General features: G+C 39.7%; 1 protein-coding gene across 3 annotated transcripts in view; it reads right to left on the minus strand.

Moving 5' to 3' along the window:
- Window positions 1-21840, minus strand: part of FHOD3 (formin homology 2 domain containing 3) — a 407490-nt gene that overhangs the window by 336622 nt on the left and 49028 nt on the right. For all 3 annotated transcript variants that reach the window (XM_075142372.1, XM_075142371.1, XM_075142373.1), the window contains exon 3: window positions 12975-13039. In XM_075142372.1, the coding sequence (XP_074998473.1) occupies window positions 12975-13039 (65 nt within the window). The remainder of the gene's footprint in view (window positions 1-12974; window positions 13040-21840) is intronic.

Raw genomic sequence — 21840 nt, forward strand, 5'->3', positions numbered from 1 at the left:
CGTACAGAACAGAAAACCACACACAACACCTGAAGTACAGATACACAATATAAAACAGCAAGACCATGGTGACAGTGATGTGCAGTCCACTAATCTCAGAGTGAAAATCCAGGAGACCTGCTACCAGAGTGCCCCACAGTGGGTTATCTAGGGTAACCATGGGTGCTTCTGTTTTCATCACTTGTACTAACCTTTTGACAAAAGTGCAGCGTGTGCTCACACCCAGGGCTTTAGGGAGCTCTTCAGATCATCCCTGTGGCTCCCCTTTCCCAGCGTACACCACCTCTGAGAATATTACAGTAGTACCTGGCTATTCCGGCAAAGATATAGGGAGGATTTTATTTTCTCACCCACCCTTTTTGGATCTCAAATATTTTTAATATACTGGGAATTTTAATATATTGGGATTAATTATAAATTAATCAATAATTTTTATTATACTGTTGTTGAAGTGAACAATATATAGCAGAACTCCTTTGTGAGGGTTTTAAAAAAGGTTTTCAGGTTAGTTATATATGATGCTGGACCTTTCATGCAAATGTACCCATGTTTTCTAGAGCAAGTTTTTCCTCAGTGCAACACCAAGCATTTCAGCATGACAGCAAAAGAAAAAAAGTAGAGAAGCCTCCTGATGTGTTTCTGATGCAGTTACAGGGAGCCACTCATGCATGATCCTCTAAGCAGCAAGAGGCAGAAAAGCAATGACAGCTGGCTGCCGTCTTGCCGGCATCGTCACCATCCTCCCCTGCCTGGAACAGCTCTTGCAGCCCCCACAGCCTGCAGAATAAGCTCCACTGCTAAAAAGGCTGAGGAAAACCCCAGCCCTCGGCACGGGTGAGATCAATCCCAGGCCTCCTCCCGTGCCCAACCTGTCGAGAAGCTTTCCACACCCTCAGCTGTCCCTGTTTCACACAAAGTCAAGCGGTAAGCAAATCTCTCCAGTGGCATTTGATGCTGAACAGCCTCTTAAATGGCTGGTGAACCTAAATTTAGGATTATGGAAGAAGTAAGGAACACATCCAACATTTATATTTTCCTCCTCAGCACAGCAACAAGTTAACTTGATATGCCAGTTTTAGACATTCTGAAGTTATAACTGGCCCTTAAAGCTGAAGTGTAATCCTTGTCAACAGCCATGGGGAGAAATAAACCTGCAGAAAGAGATTTTATTTTTTTTTTTTAAGCACACAGTTTACCAACACACTCCTTTTCATGTTTTAATAGTAAGACCAGAGCTAAATATTTAATGTCTGAAAGGTTAAAAGAAACCTGATACATAACTTCATACATACCAGCCTCATCTCAAACTGCTAAATATGAATTGACGTGGCTTATGACAACCTACCACTTACAATAGCATGCTGCTCAGCCACAGTACCTTCTGCTAGGGTTTTAAATTAAGAGGTTGTAACTTTATCTCTTTGGAGCCTAAAGTTTTATGTGAGTCTTGTTGAGCCTTAAGCAGGAAAAAAAGAGACTTAAAGGAGCTGTTACCATTATTAAAATACAGATGCTGTACATAAAAGAACAAACGAACAAACAAAACCCCACACAAACAAAAAAACCCACCAACCCAAGAAAAATGCAGAAAAGGGCAGCTCATGATTAAAAGCAACAACTGAAGACATGAAAAGCTGTAAAATAAAGGAAGTCTTCCGCATTACATAATATTTAATAATGCTTACGATATTGCCAATTAAATACCTCAAAAATCCCACCTCTCTCTCCCTTTTCCAGACAGAGATACCATGATGTTCTCAATTTCATCAAGCTCATACAAGTACAAAACCATAATGACAATGAGTGGTGGGATTCCTCCACCACTGATGACCACATCTGACCATGGCATGTTCTGAGCCCAAGATGAGCATTTTATCTACGTGCTTCCAAAGGTACCATCACAATATTTTGCATTATAGTACACATTTTCTTCTTGACACTGGCTGTATTTGGTGGATACTTCACTTAAAACTCTTACAGAAGACAACATATGTTACATCAGGGAACTGTGCCACTTATTTAAATAAAGCTCCTCAGTCTTTGGAGTATTTCTTTCAAGAAAGAAAGAAAGAAATTGAGAGGCACCCAATTTACAAATTAAATCATCTTAATTTCTACAGAAATAAAAACAGCTGCGCATGAAAAAGATGAAAAGGATATAAATGAGAGAGGAATAGGATAGCTGAAGGCAAGGAAAAAAAACAGTACACATTATTTGAATGCCACGATGAAAACTCGACAACAGGGAGCAACTATTTCTTGACTGTTGAATTATGAGACAGTGCATTTAACATTATATATCATAGTGGAAAAAAGTTAATAAACCAGTTGAAAAAAAAATCAGTCCAACAATGTTACAAAACCACATGTATTTTATATCACCTTCAACTGTAAGATCTTGAGATGGTAACAAAACTTAACCCTCTTTTCAGTATGTATAAGGACTGAAACAACAGAGCCTGGTCTGAAAAGATGATACCCATATACTTGGCCTTGCAGTGAGCTCACAAAAAGTTAATAAGTGGCATCCGTTTGAAGCATCATTGACCACGAGTTTGCACATTTTGCTTACCATTTTTAAAGATAAGCAGACCGAAGCAGACCGATAATGTTCAAACATGCATCTCCTGACCTTGTGTTTCAATGACATGCATACATTCTCTTTTTTAAGCCAATATAAAATAAATCATCATGAGGCATACCAGAATATGCATTCATCTGTGGTACGTGATAGTCAAGTAACAGATCAAAACTGTCCATCAGAGAGCAGAAATCAGACATGCAATGAATGAGGAAAAACCCACCATGCAGGAGAGAATACAGTGAGGGAATGTTTCCCTATTTGTTCCACAGCAACTCCCTCAGTAATTGACTGGGGCAAAAAAATCAGCCCAGACATTCTGTAGACATGTAGAGGTTTTTGTTTAGTATTTTGTTAGTACTAAACAGGGTATACAAATTTTGCCATATGCTAAAACTCTACCCTTTTGCAGGGCTTCCACTCAAAAGCATTATGTGTGATGAATTCATTCGGAAGAGAAGAGAAGCCTCCTTTCCCTAGTAGCACAATTCCTTGCTTTATGAACTAACACCACTTCTGCTCTTTTATTACACTAGAAGTACATTACAGAAAAATAAACAACTCTAATCCAGTTTTCTCTACCCAAAAATTCTGGGAAGTGAGAGCCACGACTTGCATTGCAGCCACTTCCAGGATCATTATGCTGCTCCTTAAGTTTCAGCACATCCAGAGCTAAAATCTACTGCTGAGCAAGATAAGAATGTCACATTTCTAAACACAAAAGCTAATAGACAAAACCTATATATTTAATGTTAATGCAGTCTTTACTATACATGCTAGAGAGAGACTGTTTGTACATCAAAGCAAATTTTGTCCATGCATCTTAGAACATCTCAAGGAGGTAGGAACTATATTTATTCTAATTCCACTTGAGCAAAATCAGCATCCTTCTGCCTTCCTTACAAACAAGGCTGAAATCAGTGGCAGGGCTGAGAATGACTTCTCAAAGAAATACCAACATTTCCTATTCCAAACCCACAGCTTTTAAGTAGCAGCTCCTAATTTCTCTTCCATAGTTTAGGTGCTTAATATTGTTTTGCTCTAACAAGTTTTGCAGGGCAAAGCTTAAAACAGGCCTGAGTGGTGCACGGTTTCAAGAGAACTAATCTGAACCCAATTTATTTGTTTGGTTTATATCTTATGTATAGAACAGGTTTAGATGGAGGCAGGAAACAAATCATTCTGTTCTTTTCCGAGTGTAACGCTCATTTATTTGAAGATATTTATTACAACTTAACTTTTTTCCCCCTAGTTACGGGTGTGAACATGCTCTGCTTCAGTCTACAGCAAATGAGTTCAACTGTCTGAACACAGACCATAAGAACTGCTTTGTCTGTCAATACAAAGATGTATAAAGTAAGTGGGAAGTGCAAATAGCTAAAAAGAGAAACTACAAGAAAACCAACAACAGCTATTGATGTAAGAGGTTGCATGAAATTTGTTATTTTATTTTCCTTTTAAGGAAACTACACAAACTCCTACACTTAATGAAATTTAGGATACCCCCTGAAAATTTGGGGACTGTTATGGTGAAGTAAAAGCAAGTTTGTCACATTCATACCCGGCTATACAGCAGTAATGATTTCTGTAGATTCCTACCCTGCTCGAGAGTAGGAAGGCTCTGCAGAGGGACCTGGACAGGCTGGATCGATGGGCCGAGGCCAGTTGTATGAGGTTCAACAAGGCCAAGTGCCAGGTCCTGCACTTCAGCCACAACAACCCCATGCAACGCTACAGGCTTGGGGAAGAGTGGCTGGAAAGCTGCCCAGAGGAAAAGGACCTGGGGGTGCTGATTGACAGCCGGCTGAACATGAGCCGTCAGTGTGCCCAGGTGGCCAAGAAGGCCAACGGCATCCTGGCCTGTATCAGAAATAGTGTGGCCAGCAGGAGCAGGGAGGTGATCATGCCCCTGTACTCGGCACTGGTGACGCCGCACCTTGAATCCTGTGTTCACTTTTGGGCCCCTCCCTACAAGAAGGACATGGAGGTGCTGGAGCGTGTCCAGAGAAGGGCAACGAAGCTGGTGAAGGGCCTGGAGCACAAGTCTTATGAGGAGCGGCTGAGGGAACTGGGGTTGTTTAGCCTGGAGAAGAGGAGGCTGAGGGGAGACCTCATCGCACTCTACCACTCCCTGAAAGGAGGCTGTAGTGAGGTGGGTGTTGGTCTCTTCTCCCAAGTATCTAGCGATAGGACGAGAGGAAATGGCCTCAAGTTGCGCCAAGGGAGGTTTAAATTGGACATTAGGAGAAATTTCTTTACTGAAAGAGTGGTCAAGCCTTGGAACAGGCTGCCCAGGGAAGGGGTTGAGTCACCATCCCTGGAAGTATTTAAAAGATGTGTAGATGAGGCCCTTAGGGACATGGTTTAGTGGGCATGGTGGTGTTGGGTTGACGGTTGGACTCGATGATCTTAGAGGTCTTTTCCAACCTTAATAATTCTATGATTCTATGATTCTACCTTAGCAGGATGGCTACAGCTACCCCTCAACAAGCCACACAAGTCCCAGCCAAGTGACCTGAGAGTCACGAGCTGTGATTTGGGAGAGACTGATGCCCGGACAATCCCCAAGGTGAGAGAAAGGCCGCATCAATTACAAGCGATGCTGAAGGGGAGCTTCGCACCTCAACGCGGACCTGCAAAATCCCAGTTATGCAGCATCGTCAGTAGCAGAACAAGCTGATGAGGTGCCTTGATCACAAAGTTTTGCAGCTCTGAAATTGATGTGGTTCTTCTCCAAATCCCCCCAGCCCACCGCACACACAGAGAGACTTCTTGAAACATTTAACCACGAAGAGCTCCCACAGGTCATGGAGGACCACCCTCAGCAACATCTCCTCTAGAATTGCAACAGGAACATATAGAGACAATTCCTAGGCTGCGCTTATTTATTTATTGCGCAAGTATTTCTCAAAATCTAATTGAAGAACATGAAAGTCATTCAAAAATGCCTAAATCAACTATTGAAATAATCAATTATTTACTTTTCTTAAAAAAGCAAACAACAAAAAAAAAACCACCAAAAAACCCCAACCAAATCCACAAAAACCTCACCGGAGTAGATATTACTGTTGTTACCAGTTATTTCCAGAGGGGTCCATTTTTGGGGTCCGTTATGAGTAGTTATAAACAGTTTAAAATGTTACAAAATTCTTCTCACTCATCAAATTTACAATGTCTGTTTCTCTTTAGATTACAAAAAGGTGGTAGATCTAGTCCTAACAATAGCAACATGACTCTTTTAGACATGAAATTTTAGAAACTGCAATTGCAGTACACTCCAATAATTTCAAGTTGATTCACTAATTAACTTAATCCTCCTTTTTTGTAAGATTTTATTCATCAGCAGACGTACAGTCCTTTCAAAGCACTGGGTAGAATAAATGCATTACTGCATTTTGTTAGAACTTTTTAATCTTCAAAAAGACGTGTTTAGACTGCATGAAAAAAATCCACTTTCAAAAAAATTCATGTATCAGTAATATGGTACTTTATAATTCATTTTAAAAAATACCTGAAACAAGTCTAAATGGGCTTGTGTTGGGGGATGGGAAGCGAAGTATCATACTACTTATTTTCCTTCCGGGCTTTATAAGGAGATGGTTTCCTTTAAGGTACCACTGAAGATGATTGAGGATTTTTGTTTGTTTGTTTAGAAACAAGATTTGTTTTAAATCTCACTATGTTTTAAGAGCCAAAAGTAGATTCCTTCTCCCTTGCAAATTTTTACACATTGTAGGAAAAGGGAATTATTATGGAAATCTAAGTTGTCAGGAAAAAAAGTCAGAAAGAGGATATCCCAATTCAAAGACATTTCACTTGATTTCTGCAGTACCTCCCAGCGCGAGTCGAGTCAGATAAGCTTTCACATTTTAACACAAAGCTTCCCAAGACGAGAAAAGCATCCCACTAGCACGCTCCACAGCAGTCCTTTCAAACCTGGAACAAGCCCCTTTAAAGCAGGAATCCACTACTTTAAAGCAACAACTCACTGCTAATGGAGGTTTTATCTGCTCTACAGCTTCTTGGTTCTTCTTGCTGCAAAGCCTATTTTAAGGGTTGTAATTTAAATGAAATATGCAGAGATAAATCTTGAAAATTTCCCTGCTTTGTCTCAAACACCTTCTGAAATCCTATGGGACCAGCCCAGAGGTTCCTTGATGAGATCACGGAAGGCAAATCACAGGTTACAGGGAAGTACCGTGGTTCATCCCCACAAAGGAGACTGACTAAAAGCATGCACAAGGAGTACAACAAAAGTCTAACATTTCAGTTTAAAGAGGTGTACATTTTTAGAGCAAAACCACAAGTTATTTATACAGATAGATTTTCACAAAGCAATCTGATCTGGGAACCAGGGGATTTTACTTAGAGCATCTGTGTTTCACATTCTCAGGAAAGAAAATTTAAATAATCCTGAAAAGCTGAAAAAGGTATTTTTATCATAGCCTTTGCAGCTATTTCATGTTTCACTCAAATTGAAAGAGAGCTGAACCAGATATCTCCAAACACATCTGGAAGCAGGCCCCAGTACTGTGTGTATTGTCTTAACTAGAACTCAAATTATTCTATTAAAAAAAGCCTAACCCCTAACAAAAAAAAAAAATAATCCCCCCAAGCTCTGGCATTCCTTTTCACATTTTTTCAATTTGTGTGATGTCAGTTTACATCTAATAAACATGTTGTTTATTATCTTCATTTAAGCCAGGACTTTTACCAAGTTACAGCAAGAGTCATAGGAAGCATATCGTGATTACAAATCTGTAACGCATGCAGGATCCCTGTACAGCACCATTAAATCCATTAATCACCATCTTTTCTATCCCAATTATACTAAAAAGATATTCAATAAAGCAATTTCAACTCACCTCTCTTTGTCTACTATTACCATCAGTGCAAAGAAGGCAAAACCACAGCGCTTCCGACAAATTCTCAAGGCACCTCTTTTGTTCCCTTTAAATTAAATCCGAATCGGTTGCACGTTTTGCTGAACTGCTAATGCTCTCCACATGTTCCCTCTCTCAAACTAAAAATGTTTTCTATTAGGAATGCCTAACACTGAACAGAAAACTGCAAAATGCCCTACCTCTCTTTCCTGAGACTCTCATTGGAACTTACCAATCACCACTTGCCCAAACGAAGAGCTCATAGTGCCACAATTAAGCTTCCTTTAGGAAAGCTTTTCAATTAGACTCTTTCTCTTAGTGTATACAAACTCCCTTACCAAAAGAAAGCTGTTTATTTTAAATTCAGTAAGCTATTCCCTTTTAAAAAAAAAGAAATCAGAAAGTTTTAAAGTATGAACTAGAGGTGCTTCACAGTGTCCATGGCTATGGGAACCCTACTCCAGCACTCAGCACACTGCAAACACACATATGCCAGACAGATGCAATACGATAATGATATTTGTAGGGAGAAGCATCTCAAGTGAGACAGTACCAATGACATGGATTGTAGGCACAAGCTTAACTCTGCTCTCAGAGAATGAAACACAACACGGTTTCACATGTTTCCTTAACCAGAATCGCACTGGCTTTTCTACACTTTGATACTACACTCATAAGAGAACAAACCACGTTTTTCCCCCGCTTCTCTCCGTGTATCTTAACTTCTCCGCAACAAATTGCCAGATACAGTTATAGACTCGAGACATGACTTTGTCTTTGTGAAAGAAGACACTGTGGTTCCACTGGGGAGGAATTTGCATCTCAAGCACCTAGAGGGACAGGTCCTACCAGAAGGTTCAATAGATGCATAAATACTTGCAGAACCTAATCATATATGCTGTAATACATGCAATAAGTCCACATAATAGATAACAGAAGGGAAAACTGTACATGGAAAAAAGGACTAGCCGCATACTTCAGCCATTACAGGACAAATAAAAACAGCTGGCTTCTACTAGCCTCCTAGTTACAACTAGCTTACAGCTTCCCTCAGGTATCCCAGAACAAAAGGAGCTCAAGAAGATATTTATGGTTACATTTCATAAAAGGTATCAAGAGCCAGAGGATGTCACAAAGACAATCCAAAGAGCTGCGTGGAGAGACTGGGTTATTGGTGCTAACACTGCTCGTTAAAGCAGATGCCCTAATAAGAGGGCACAGCCACCATGCAGCAAGGCAGCTATTGTTTCACATCCTTGGGAATAATCCACTGCTAGGCACCCATGGAAGGATGGGGAAGGGCTGTTGATCACCTAAGCACCGTGCTCCAGTAAATCTGCAACTGCCCATATGCAAAAGCCAATAGAATGGGATTATAAAATAGTTACAACAACTAATAATGAAGCTACATTATATGTTTAGCAAGACTCTTGCAATAATATACTTGCACACTGTTTAGGGACCTCGCTGGATCAAGCTATGAAACGTAACACACACAAATATCTACCCAATTATTTTTAATCTATAGATAGATAAAAGAAAGACTTTGCATAAATACAGGAAGGACCTATAAGCATACAAAAATGTAATTTTGTACTGCAAAAACATTTTAAATAACCAATTGGGGGGGGGGGCCTGGGTGTGTGTGTTTTGTTTTGTTTTTTTTAATAATAAACTGACACAAAGGAGAAGTAAAACTTAAAATACACCTTGCAACATTTGCTGACCTTCCAAGCTATAGTACTCTGAGCAATCCCAGGCCAATACATGTATTCAGAATTACATCAACGTTTGTTATTTGCATTCTTCTTGTATTACATTGTATTAACACCTGAAGCTTATGTCAGACTTCTTTTGGCGGGATCATTCTAAGTCATTGTCACGGGTCCCTGTCCAAACCTCATTCTCAGTATTGAGAGCTACACTCCTGATTCCCCATCACAGGCATAAGCATTTTAAAATAGGATATGGGACTTTCTTGGGCTAGATACTGCATCCAGCTATGTAAGGTGCCTTTTCTCTCAGAGACCACCTTAGATTTTGAGAGAAAACTACCAAGAAGCAATGAACAGACAAATGAAACAGAAGCCACAAACAAAGCTGTCCAAGCAACGACATAATGAATAAACCAAGTCACTCTCCAGGAAGAGTGGAGCTTTTAAAGATCTTGAAAACTTCACTGTCAAAGAGTTGTTCTGATGAAAACCTTCCATTTAGTTTCAGGCTAAAGTTTTTGGCACCGTTGGTGTTTGCCCTGTAAAGCTACATCCTCATTGACACTGGACTTTATCAAGGCTTCAGCTAAGCCCTGTAGTTGTTAAATACATACAAATTAAAATTACGTTAAGACACAACTAAATACAAACAAGGAAAGCCATACGGCTGCCAAAAATACCAGAAAGACTTTTCCCACAGGGTATTAACTCACAATAAATCTAATTTGAGTAAGAGGTCAAATTTGACGGATTGTGGAAAAAAACCAATTGACACTATGTGATTTAAGGATTGATCTTCTTCCACTAAGGTCTTTTAACATCAACAAGTACAAAAGTACATCTGTAATTTTCAATTAGTTATGTTCTATGAACAAAACTGGTTTCAGCAATAGTCTTTTGATATAAAAAAACATTGTAAATATGCAGCTGGTATAAGAACAACTTAAATTTTATTTTTGAAATTACCTTTTAATTAGTCCTAACAATTTAATCAGGATCAAGCCAAAATGGGAAAAGAAGTAGAGTGATATTTAAAAGAAAATTTGTTCCTCCATGCTGGAAGTCCTTAGTGTGAACATAAGACAAGAACTCAAATTGAGAGGAAAAAAAGGAAAGTATTAATGCATTAAGCTGAGTGAGATGCTTAAGACTGACTGATATGCAATAGCGCAGAAAATACCACTCACTAACAACTTCCGCACTCTTTATTAATAACTTAATAAAGTTATTAAGCTTTATTCCTTCCCTGCCCTGCTTAAAAACAAAAAAACCTACCCCACTTGATATGGGACTTGCGAAAGCTTCCCAAGTCTCATAAAATATTGGCCTGTAGTCAATACATCCTCTGACAGTAAAGCCCAATGAACTCCCCGGAGATTTGATGTCACTAATGATGGAAAACTTTATCTGGACATCTGAACATAAACACTTGTGTCTTTCCCACAATTTAAAAGTACAGCATGTTAGGGAGAAGAAAAAAAATATTGGTCCAACTTCCAAATGGGAGAGTTTATGTCAGGAAAGCTATTTCTTTACACCTCTCAGCTCTTCAGAGCAAAGCAAAACCTTGAATGCAAGGATGACAGGAGGCTCTCCAGCAAGGGCACTACAGAACAAACCCCATCTTCTCAGAAAGCAGCCCTAGCTACCTACTGGGGACTTTGCAGAGTCAGTAACATTGCTAACCACAATGCTTTCCAAGGATATTGTAAAGACTGAAAGAAAATAGCCAAAGCAAGAGTTTTATTCCATGTAACACCATCTCAGATTGCTCCAGCTTCTGGCTTCTACTCCAAATATGTAACATCTTTTAAACTCTAAACCTAATGCTTATGTTTCAAAAAAGATGTTAACAGGCAGCTGATGTGAAAGTACGCACAAGATGAAGAAAAGTACCTGCTGTGCCAGTGAAACAACTCTCCTATTCTGTGACAAGTTTAACTGCCAGGCACAGGTCACCAAACAAGGCCAGTAGTACGAACCGCAGAGTGCCCCTCACTCTTTCAAACTATACCATACCAAAAAATAAGACACATTTTGTATGTAGAAATGAAAAAGAAAAGAGAGAAGAAACTACATTACATCAAGCTATGGGCTGAGCAAAAACTTACCCTAAAAAGCTAAACTTCAGCAGGGGGTTGGAAATTAGAACCAGATCTTGCATTTGGCTTTTCTGCCTATAATGAACCAAGCCAAAAGCCCATATCCAAACACACCTCTTCTCTAGGAGTTTGAAATCTGGACTCAAGTTTTGCAGCCTGGCTTCCTCTGTACTCACTGCTGAATGCATCATCACTGCCAGAGAGTAACAGCACCTGACAAAGGAATGCACTTTCATACTGGAATAATTAAAATACATGCACAGTAATATGCCTAATTGCCCACAGTGAGCTTGAATGCAGACATAACAACAAAGCAACCCCACGCGGAAGCTCAAAACCTGGTGTTCTCCAATTCCTCGATGGCTGCACTCTGAATAAAAATTTTTACATGAAAATTGTTTTTATAAAACCTCAATCCAGGAAACATATGAAATCTTGTCTTGCTGCACTGGTCTGTTTTGCCAAAGATATTCCCAGACCTAACAAGAACAAGCTTCTCCAAGCTGTTCTTAATTTCATTCACATTTATAAAATCCTTAATTTCATTCATATTTATAAAATCAGCCTAGACTTTGTAGCATCTCTGTTTCTCCTCTCATACTTAACACGTAGGCTTGCTCTACTGTACTTCCTGAAGCCAACGGTAGTAGAGGAGAATCTGTTCCTGCACGAGGCAGCCTAGAGATCGCTCTCAATGGGAGGTATTCGAGGAATTCTGTAGGTTGCTTATGCTCAGTTCAAATTCTCAGAAAGGCTGTTTCATAACACGTCTTGGGGGCAGGGGAAAGAAGTTTAGTTGTATTTAAAGCCTGAATCCTCCGACCACTTTAGCACTGTGGAAATAATACAAAACTTAGACTTTTTCCTCCTCCTTTTAAGGAAAGTATCTATATTCCAATGCTTCCGCTATGAGCTCTTGAAACAAGACCAACTACAAGCTAAACATATTAGGGTGTTGAATCTATTATGGAGAAGTTGAAAACAAAACAGGCAACTGTGGCACATACATATAGGGTTTGGTTTTTTTTTTTAAACCAGCCACCCATAACATCTATCATAATATCACCAGAACATGAGCATTAGCTTTGCCACTAACGCTCAGTGAAACACGCTGCTCTGCAGAACACTGGAGAACATATTAACACCATCACAGCACATCAGCCGCCGTTTACACAACCTTAAAGCTCTTATGACACGCACATTATGACTTTCATTAGACTTTTCCTTGTGACAGCATTGTTTTAACCAGAGTTTTTAAGACACTGACACTGTGATAATGACAAATATGTGGCCAAGATTTGCAAGATGTGAAGTAATAAACATTACATGCTATTACAATGCAGTAGTTAGCTGTCAGTTCTTCAGATCCCCTTCCCAATTCGGAACAGAGTCTTCTTCAGGCACACACAAAGGCTGTGGCAAGACAGATAATCCAAGATTCTCCAAAGGACTCCCAACCATCACACTTTACTGTCAAATCCTATACTTTCCTGGGCTGTTTAACGTACTTTAAGGGTAATGTAACTAATATAACCTAATTTTAGCACGCAACAAACACAACGAAGAAATCAATTTATTGACCATTATTCCTTAACTTGGAACACGGCAAGCCTGATTCATACTCCCCAGATTTGCTTCTCAGAGATGGATTCTGTTTATTTGTTCTCTTTTAGGCATGTGGAACTTCACTTACCAATGCAGGCATGGACTCTCACCGACAGCTGGGTCCTCAGAATTATACTGTGCTTCTTGCCCCTCCTAAAAAGAAAAGAGAAGAAACATATATAAAGGTGTAGGGAGGAGGTAGAGGGTTAGGAATGAAGGAGTGAAGTTGAGCCTAGGAAAAAAGGGTGGGCGGTGAGGGAAGGTAATATGAGTTATGTCTTTGTTTCTCATCATCCAACTCTATTTTAATTGGCAATAAATTAGTTTTCTGTAAGTCAAGCCTGTTTTGCCTACGACAGCAATTGGTAAATGATCCCCCCGTCTTTATCTCAATCAACGAGATTTTTCATCTTATTTTCCCTCCCTTCTGTTGAGGACAGGGAGTGAGACAGCGGCTGGGTGGGCATCTAGCAGCTGGCCAAGGTCAACCCACCACAATGACTCTCTAGAAATCCATATTAGAGAAGTACCAAGTGATGACTGCACATCTTAATTTTCACAGAAATATTTTAAAGCTAGACATAGTAAAGTATGAAAAGAAAATGCAAGGTCAAACAAGAGGTTGCTTACACTTTCACAAATCTGCTCGTGCACCCTGACGGGTCTTGAAAGCACAAAGATAGATCTGTTTTTCATGCAATGAGGCAAAATGGAGTCCTCCTTCACTCTGGTACTGTCTCAGTTTCATCCTGGTCTTAAATAGAATGACTTTATCTTAATTAGCTGCTATATTTCTCATTTGTTTTTCAAACAAATTAGTATTAGAGGCATCTTTTCAGTCTGGACAAGAGCACCATTCATGATTTCTAGGCGCTCCACCCACAAACTGGGATGAGGACATGGCCAGCACCTTGCCTCTGCACCCAAACCTGCTCACTTGATGGAAGACAGGGAAGTAAGACAAGCCAGCTCTCTTTTCCATTTGTACAGCAGCATATTCTCTCTCTTTTCTCTGACACAAAAGATGCAATTCCTAGACAACCAGCTCTAGGCAGCCCTGCTTGAGCAGGGTGGTTGGACCAGATGACCTCCAGAGGTCCCTTCCAACCTCAACCCTTCTGTGATTCTGTGAATTTATCGTGGGAAAACATGCAAGAAGCGAAACTGTTTTTAGAACACGGTCAGATGCAGCTTTGTTTGTGTCATGCAAACCCTAGACCCACTTCTATATACAAATTAAAAGCAAATTAAAAACCAGCACAACCTTCCTCAGTTATATGCATTATGATTCTGCTGAGAGATTTCAGGGCCAACCCTTTCGCACAGACACCCAGCAGAATTTCCCACTGGCTGTAACTTTATCAGAACAAACACACTATTTTCCAGACAACAACAAAGGTTCTTCCCCACTTTGCTGTATTCCTGCCCACAGTTGTTTTGAGGAACAAAAATATTTTTCATTAATTTCAACAAGAAGAGAACATGTTTTATACCATCTCCCAAAAAATTTGCAGGGGAAGGCAAGTCAATGAAGCAGTGACAAATATTTTCAGAAAAATATCACTCCCAGAAGAATATAGGGAAAAAAAACCACAACACATTAAGCACCAGAAAAAATTGCTTAATGTGGAACTATGTGCCTGGTAGTAAAGGACTCAGTTCCAGTTTCAGAATGGCAACCTTCAGGTTTTTAAAAAAAAAAAAACAAACGAAAAAAAGTCAAACTTTAAATGAAATTACTCTTTGAAAGGTCTGCTTGAACACTATTAGGATAAAGCAGGAAAAGTGTGAACCTTCTCTTAATGCTGCTGCTGGTTTGCCGGTCTTTTGAAGTGCCAAGCAGCAACATGCTATTCCTTCACCAAGAGCTGCCTGCAGTCTGGATTTTAAAGTTTCCTGGAGCAATTCCAGGCTTAAGACTGACTCTCTGTCCACCTAAACTCCTCCTGCTGATTCAGTTGCACACAACCTTTGCCTGCACTCACTTCCTGCAGATTGCTAACGGCTGCCCCTTCCCACAGGAGTGCCAGGACTCCTCTGGAATATTTAATTTACAAAGGACCTGAGAAATCTTTGACACAGTAGCAAACTTAAAATACTAACACAAGCATCTCTTGTTGATATATCTCCTCACTTACACAAGAGTCATTCTATTCTTACTAGGGTACACTGTGTTTCTTTGAAAGACAATAAAATAAAACATTTCTAAACCTCTCCCCCTCCATTAGTACTTGAGAGAAAAGGAAGAAATGTCTCCTATGGAAACAAAAGAGGAACAGCTCAGAGATTAAGGTCTCGGTCTGGGACAAAGAAGGACCCATTTTCAATTTCCCTGTTGCCGCAGCTTCCCTGCAGAGTTGTGAGCATGTAAGGTAAGGCACCACAGAGGTGCCCATGTGCCACATTAGAAGCCAGACCTCAGCTACTCTGAGGATGTGAGTTTAGTTTCTCTACACCTTGCGTCCCCCATCTGCAAAACAGGGACTGTGGCAGCTGCCCATCTCCTGCTTCTGTCAGGACTCCTTCTGTTAGGGCTCCTGTTGAGTCCTAACAGAAGTTTTTAAGGGTCTTGTTGAGCCCTTAACAATATTGCTGGTACTTGAGCACCGTACAGTCCTCACAGAAGGTCTACACAAGTGATTTTAAGGGCTGTATATTAAAAATTAGTAGATGTGAGGGGCAAAAATAAACAGACACTATTATTTTTCAGAAGACAATCTACAGTAAAATATTTCAAGTAGCTGTTAATGTTACCTTTCTCTCTGAATCAAACACTTGACCAGAAGATCATGTCTTCAGAAATCAGGAGATGAAATGTAGCAATAAAGACTTCTAGTTAAATTGGTCTCCAAAAGCAAATTTGCCTTTTTTTTTTTCCCCTCCTAAAAATCAATTGTTGACTTACGGGGAGGGGTTTCAAGTAGAAGAAAGCACAATGTATTTGCTACTGAAAGGAAAGCATGGCTGTTCTACCTGCTGCAGCCTCACAGGTGGCCTGTTGCTCTGCAGCCTGCCCACGGGCAGTGGGAACAAACAGCCGACTTACTTGCGACCAGCCACTGTTTCAGCGCAGGGGGAGCGTTGAAGCGCTTCTATTCAGACTGCACTGAGAGAGAGACACCAGCAGATTCACCTTTGGTTTTGCACGCCCTGCCAACCTGCACCACCCATGGGTATGCCTTCCATTCTATGCTCTCCATATGATTTCTCTTCTCTGACCATTGCATGACCATATTTTTGCCCTTCTGAGACTACAGGATGGGGGGAGGAAGAATAGGGGGGCTTAAAACTTTCAGATAAGCATCACCTAGACATTCTCTTTAGCATTGGAACATCAGGAAAAACAAGATAATAATGGTATAGAAGAGTCAATGCATATCTGACTATTAAAGCAAGTGCAAGATCCTTGGGCTCCACAGCCAGGCTGACTAGGAAAAAATAAAACCATACTGCAGTCCGAGCTCTGGAAAGCTGCCTGCGAAGACCTCTGTCAACAGCCATAGAACAGGAAGCCGGAGGAAAAGGATATCGATTTTCAGATCTTGCTGTAAAGCTGACAAATAAACAAACACATAGAAAAACAACAACAACAAAATCTTGTATGTCATTACATAGTACCTGCATATTAAGGTATTTTCTGTGGGAGCACTTGGAACCTCTTTAGTCTGAGATCCATCTGCTTATTCCAAGAAAGGAGAAGAAAAATGAAAATGAGGACCAGAGTACTATGGGAGAGGAGGTCCCAAGGAGGTGGGGTTGCTATCAAAAAGCGAAGACTAGAAAAAAGATCAAGAAGCCTGCAGTACTTTGAATTAGAGGCACATGCGAAAGATGCCCGGCCAAGAATCCAGTAAGCCACTAAACTAGGCTGCCCTTGCTCACATCAAGAAGCCTATTTCATGGGCCCTTCGGGTTATTTTTTTCAGCTTTTTTCCCCACCTGGTTTGTTTGGTTCTTTGTTTTTCTTTGGGGGGGGGGGGCCACGCGCACGAGCACCCAGGACTCTTAAGCAATTTTGTCCAAACCAATCTCACACTGCAAATCTTGCCCTTTACAACATCCCCTGCTCTCCCCAACACCCGATTCATGGCAGAAAACCGCTTGTCTTGATCTCCCTTCCTTGACTTGTTTGCCAAGCCTCACCCAAGGGCAGTCTCATGTACAAGGGCATGTGACCCTTGTAGATGACTATGAGGTGCTGTTACCCTTCATATATGCTCCTTGTTCCTCATGTCACTGAAACCTCTGGAAATGGGAAATAATTTTGCTCAATTCCTTGGCTTAGATGTTCTCCTCCATGAAACTGTCTGCAACTGCTAAGCTGCAGTTGTATCCTTCCAGTTATTAGACAAGGAAAGAGCAAATTAATGCAGAGTGCAATCAACAGAACAGCTAACCATTTCCTCTGATCTCAAGGACTCAAAGCTGTTGGAAATCTAAAGCACCCATCCTTAAAGGCAACATCTCATGTTAAGGCCCCAAGACAGATATGCAATTAAATTTCTCCTGCTATACACAGCCTCAAATGCATGAGTAAGCCCATTGACCTTGACAGAACTACTCATAGGCTATTCGTAAATGTCAAGGCATGTTTTTTGAGCAAGGAAAAATGACCTATTTCAAATGCAGGTAATGTAGCACCTTCATTTCCTGGTCCACAATTCATTTTACTATTGATGCCTAAAAATTTAGTAAAGAAAAGAGGAGGAGGAGGGCACTAGTTCGCCTAATAGATACAATTAAAAAAAAAAAAAAAGGCAAAAAACCCACAACCCCTATGCAAAAAAAACCCTAAACCAACATCAAATTTCAGACAAATTTCTTCACAATGCCGAGTGAAATCCCATTCTCCAGATACACCAAAAAAGTAATTCAAAACTAAAGAGAGAAACTCAGTGAGGAAGAAGCTGATTGCAAAGAAGTAGCACAGGGCAGGAGAAGAACAAGGAGACAGTGATGCAGGAGGGAAGTTCTAGGAATTAGGCTGAGCCAGAAACAAAATAGCATGAGAGAAACAAGGATGAGTCCTCCCTGGCTTTAATTCCTTTCCACTGAGCAAAAGGCTTTACCTGGAGTTGGGGTGAATTTTCCAGTACAGGCATTACATTTACCAGAAAATCCTACTAAGGGACAAGGAAATTACAGGCAATGCAGGTCAGAGCTTTAAAATTTGCTCTCACTGCACTGCAGTTGAATAGTTTTTTCTTTTATGATACTTTCATGATTATACCAAAACTCTTATCCATTGATTTGAAGCCAATGTGAAGCTCAGTTTTAATATTATTCCTGTTGCTGTCTCCAATTCTTTATGTTAATGTGTAGGCTCTCCTATGCAAATCAAAGGCTCATTGAGGCTTTTGAGATAGGAAAACAAAGGAAACTTGATCCTTTTCCCAGAAAGAATCACTAACCACCAGTAAATAACGACGGCAGGGGATAGAGAATGGAAAGAGACTACGTTTGCCGTAATGATTACATATATAAAGTAGTACGGGGTTTTTGTAAATAACGTAATACTAAATGTAGCATTATATATAAGATTTCAATGCCTGCATAGGGAAGGTTTATTTAAAACACTTACTTACCTTCCACCAAGTCAGTGGCATGGTAACCTGGTAGTTTGGGGTGGTGACCCCTGGATTCCCCCAGTGTGAAGTTGTATTTCCTAGTATCAGGCATGAGATTTTATATAGTTTTCACATTTCTAATTGAAAACAATTTTCTTACAGAGGTGTTCTTGACATACCTTTCTTCATTCAATAAGAGCAGTAATACTTACACTGAGCAAGCATTAATGATAGGAGTTCGAGATCTTTCGGTCAGAAATAAAACTCTTTGCATTCCTTTTTTTCCCCCTTGCCTAGGTAAGAAGTATGAAGAAAGAGTGGCTGATGTTTTGTTTTTTCCTCTCCAAGATTTAGTTTAGAAGACCAGTTAAGCCAATAATATAAAGCTCATCTCTTTCAGTTTCACAGATTATTGACTAGGAGCAGGCAGACTAATTTCCAATTCCTAGTACCACAGAGAGAGCATTAAGGATAGAATTAGCCCTGGCACGTATTCAGGAAAGCATATAAACATATGGAATTTGCAAAAAAAACGCCTGATGTCCCTGCAGAGAGGTGGGGAAGGAAAAAGCCCAATGTTCTGCCACCTGTACATCCATACACAGATGGAAAAACTGGATACTACATCCACAACTTGACTTTCTAGGTACTGGTGTAGGATATATAGTAGACTAACTTATTCCAAACCTTCAGCACATGTAGCAGTATGCTTTAAAGCCTTCCTGAGATGTGGCTGTTATGCTGAAATTCAACTATATAAACCATTGTCATCCTTGCCCTACACCATCCATAATTCCCATTTGCAACTTACCACATAATCCATCTTATTTCTAAAGAATTCAGGACTCAGCTTTCATTTGTCAATGACCTAAACCCCAGAGATATCACTAAGTACTTCAAACTACAAAAAAAATATAAAACAGTATATCACTTCTGGTTTAATTTCAGGAAGTATCTATAAAGAGTCAGAAGCGTGTAGGGTATTTTATTGTTGCAACGACTGGAAGCTAAAAACAACATTGATGACATTTTAGTAGATATGTCCAGTTAATAATAAGCTTTTGCCACACTTTCGAGCAATTTTGACAGCAGTGGAAGTGTTGGAATCCATCCCATCTCTGGAAGTCCCCTCTTTCGATTTCTGTGAAGCAGTTCTGTGGTAACAGCTTTGAAGACAAACTGCAAGACAGTGTAAGACATCCTGAATCTAGTTTCCACATATGCGCTATAGGACTATCCTATCACTCTTTCATAATTCACTAAAAATCTCAATTTTAAATATACAAATGAGACATTTGTGTAACTTCTGGTTAACGGCAACCAGGTATTGCAGAATGAAGGAATAGAACTGGACTCCAGCTTGCCATGAAATAAAAAAAGGTCTCACAGCTTCAGCACACATCCTGCTACCTACAGTCACTTTTGGTTACGTTGTCAACTGGATTCAATTCCTTTAGATGGCTTTGCCTCTTCTCTGAAGGGACTATTCATACAGCAGAAGCTAGAAGTGCTACACAGAGAGCACGTGGTGCTGTTTCTACACATTCCCAAAACTCCCACTAGCTGGATGAAGGACCATTTTAATCCCTCTTGGATCCAAAACTGAGACCCTCTAACGTCAAAGGTCCAACGTTCAGCTTATCAACCTATTCCAACCTTCTAATTGCCTTTCTTTTACCTCAACATAAATTTCAGGGTCCTAATCAACCAGACTTTTGAACTCTGGCACTCCTGACATACACAAATCCTCCAAGATGATAAAATCAGAAAATGGAAAAATTGGGTAGAGTTTGCTTTGTTATCTCAGAACAGTAATTATAAAGGGATAACCCAGATCAGTTTTGCTAAAGTTAGCAAAGAAAAAGGAAGCCATATTATTCCTTCATCCTGAAAAATCAATCAGCCAAAAGAAATTGCTAATGACTTGAAATAACATACGATGGGCATTATTATCATGGTATTCTTTAGTTCTTGAGCAGCCTGCAGGGTACAATATATGCTGACTTCGCCAGCTCTCTGCTGAAATCTACAGTTCTGTGGTGATCTGCTGGAAGAACTGGACAGCAAGTACTGCTCAGTCATCAGAAAGGGAGTGTTCTACAGTATAGTCCCAACTATATACCTCATAACATAGAAAATTCTCACACAGACAAACATTAGTTTTTATTATTTTCTCCCATTGGTCACATTGCCAACTTTTCCAGTGTACCAAAATCAATGTGATTCAAACCCCAGAAATTACAAAGATGAAGAATCACTACAGAGGCATTTAATGGGGTTTAGACATACTAGATTTCCCACACAGAAGCAAATTACAATAAGACTAGTAACATGTAAAATACCAAAAATTATGCAATTCCCTTTTGCATGCAATGCTTTTGACTATCACGCAGCATGAATAGTGTTTTTGCAAAAGGAAGATCACCTCAGAAAACTGTTACATCCACAATTCCACAGACATCAATTTAGTGGCAAGCATCTTACAATAATAAATGCCAAAAAAAAGGGTAACTTTAAATCCATCCATGATTTCATAGCTTCATGAACTACTAGCCAAATAGCTTTAAAAAGCATGCCTGTGGGCGAGTTTGTCCTGATACCTGGGAAGAGAGAGGGGGTGCCGTGGGAGAGAGACATTTGCATTAAAAACAAAAAAGGTTCAAAAATATACTGGGGAAAATTATTTCAAACAAACAGTCTTCATTTATTAAAAACAAAACCTATGCCTGTATTCTACTCTTAACTAAGGCTTGTAGTTTTCTTGGTACGACTTTAATTAAAAAAAAAATATTTCTAGTGAGTGCAACTGGCTAGTATTTATTAAAAAAATGCCAAGCAGTATTTAATAGAGTTAATTTAATAGTTGTAATTTAGCAGCAGTAGAGTAGGTAAATTTCACATATTGTGCTGACATCAGATTCTGTAGACACCTATGTTGATATCAGAATCATTACTGCTACTAGATTAACTTCTAGTCTTCGGAGTTACCAAGATCCAGAATGTTTTCTATAGTTGACTTCTCTAATAAGTCAATGTAAATAAACACATGCCAACAGCTCAACGAGTGCTTGTCATCTGCAATATAAATGCTTTACTTTGCCATTGTTTATGTACTATATTACAAATAGTTTCACTCAACTACACATTTCCAAAACTTAATTTATATGACACTTTGAAAATAGCACCTAGACTGGCTGTCTTAAACAGTTATTTGTTCCAAAGTAAAGCCTAGATTTAAGCCTAGCAATTCCTTGACCAGAAGAGAAATACTGAGATTGTTGCATTAGGGAGAAAAAACAAAGAAAGGAAAAAAAAAACCCCAACAAAAAACCAACACACAAAAAAAAAACAAAAAAAAAAAACCCAAAACACACACACAAACAAAAA

This window comes from Calonectris borealis, chromosome 2, assembly GCF_964195595.1.
Source record: "Calonectris borealis chromosome 2, bCalBor7.hap1.2, whole genome shotgun sequence".
Lineage (NCBI taxonomy): Eukaryota > Metazoa > Chordata > Aves > Procellariiformes > Procellariidae > Calonectris > Calonectris borealis.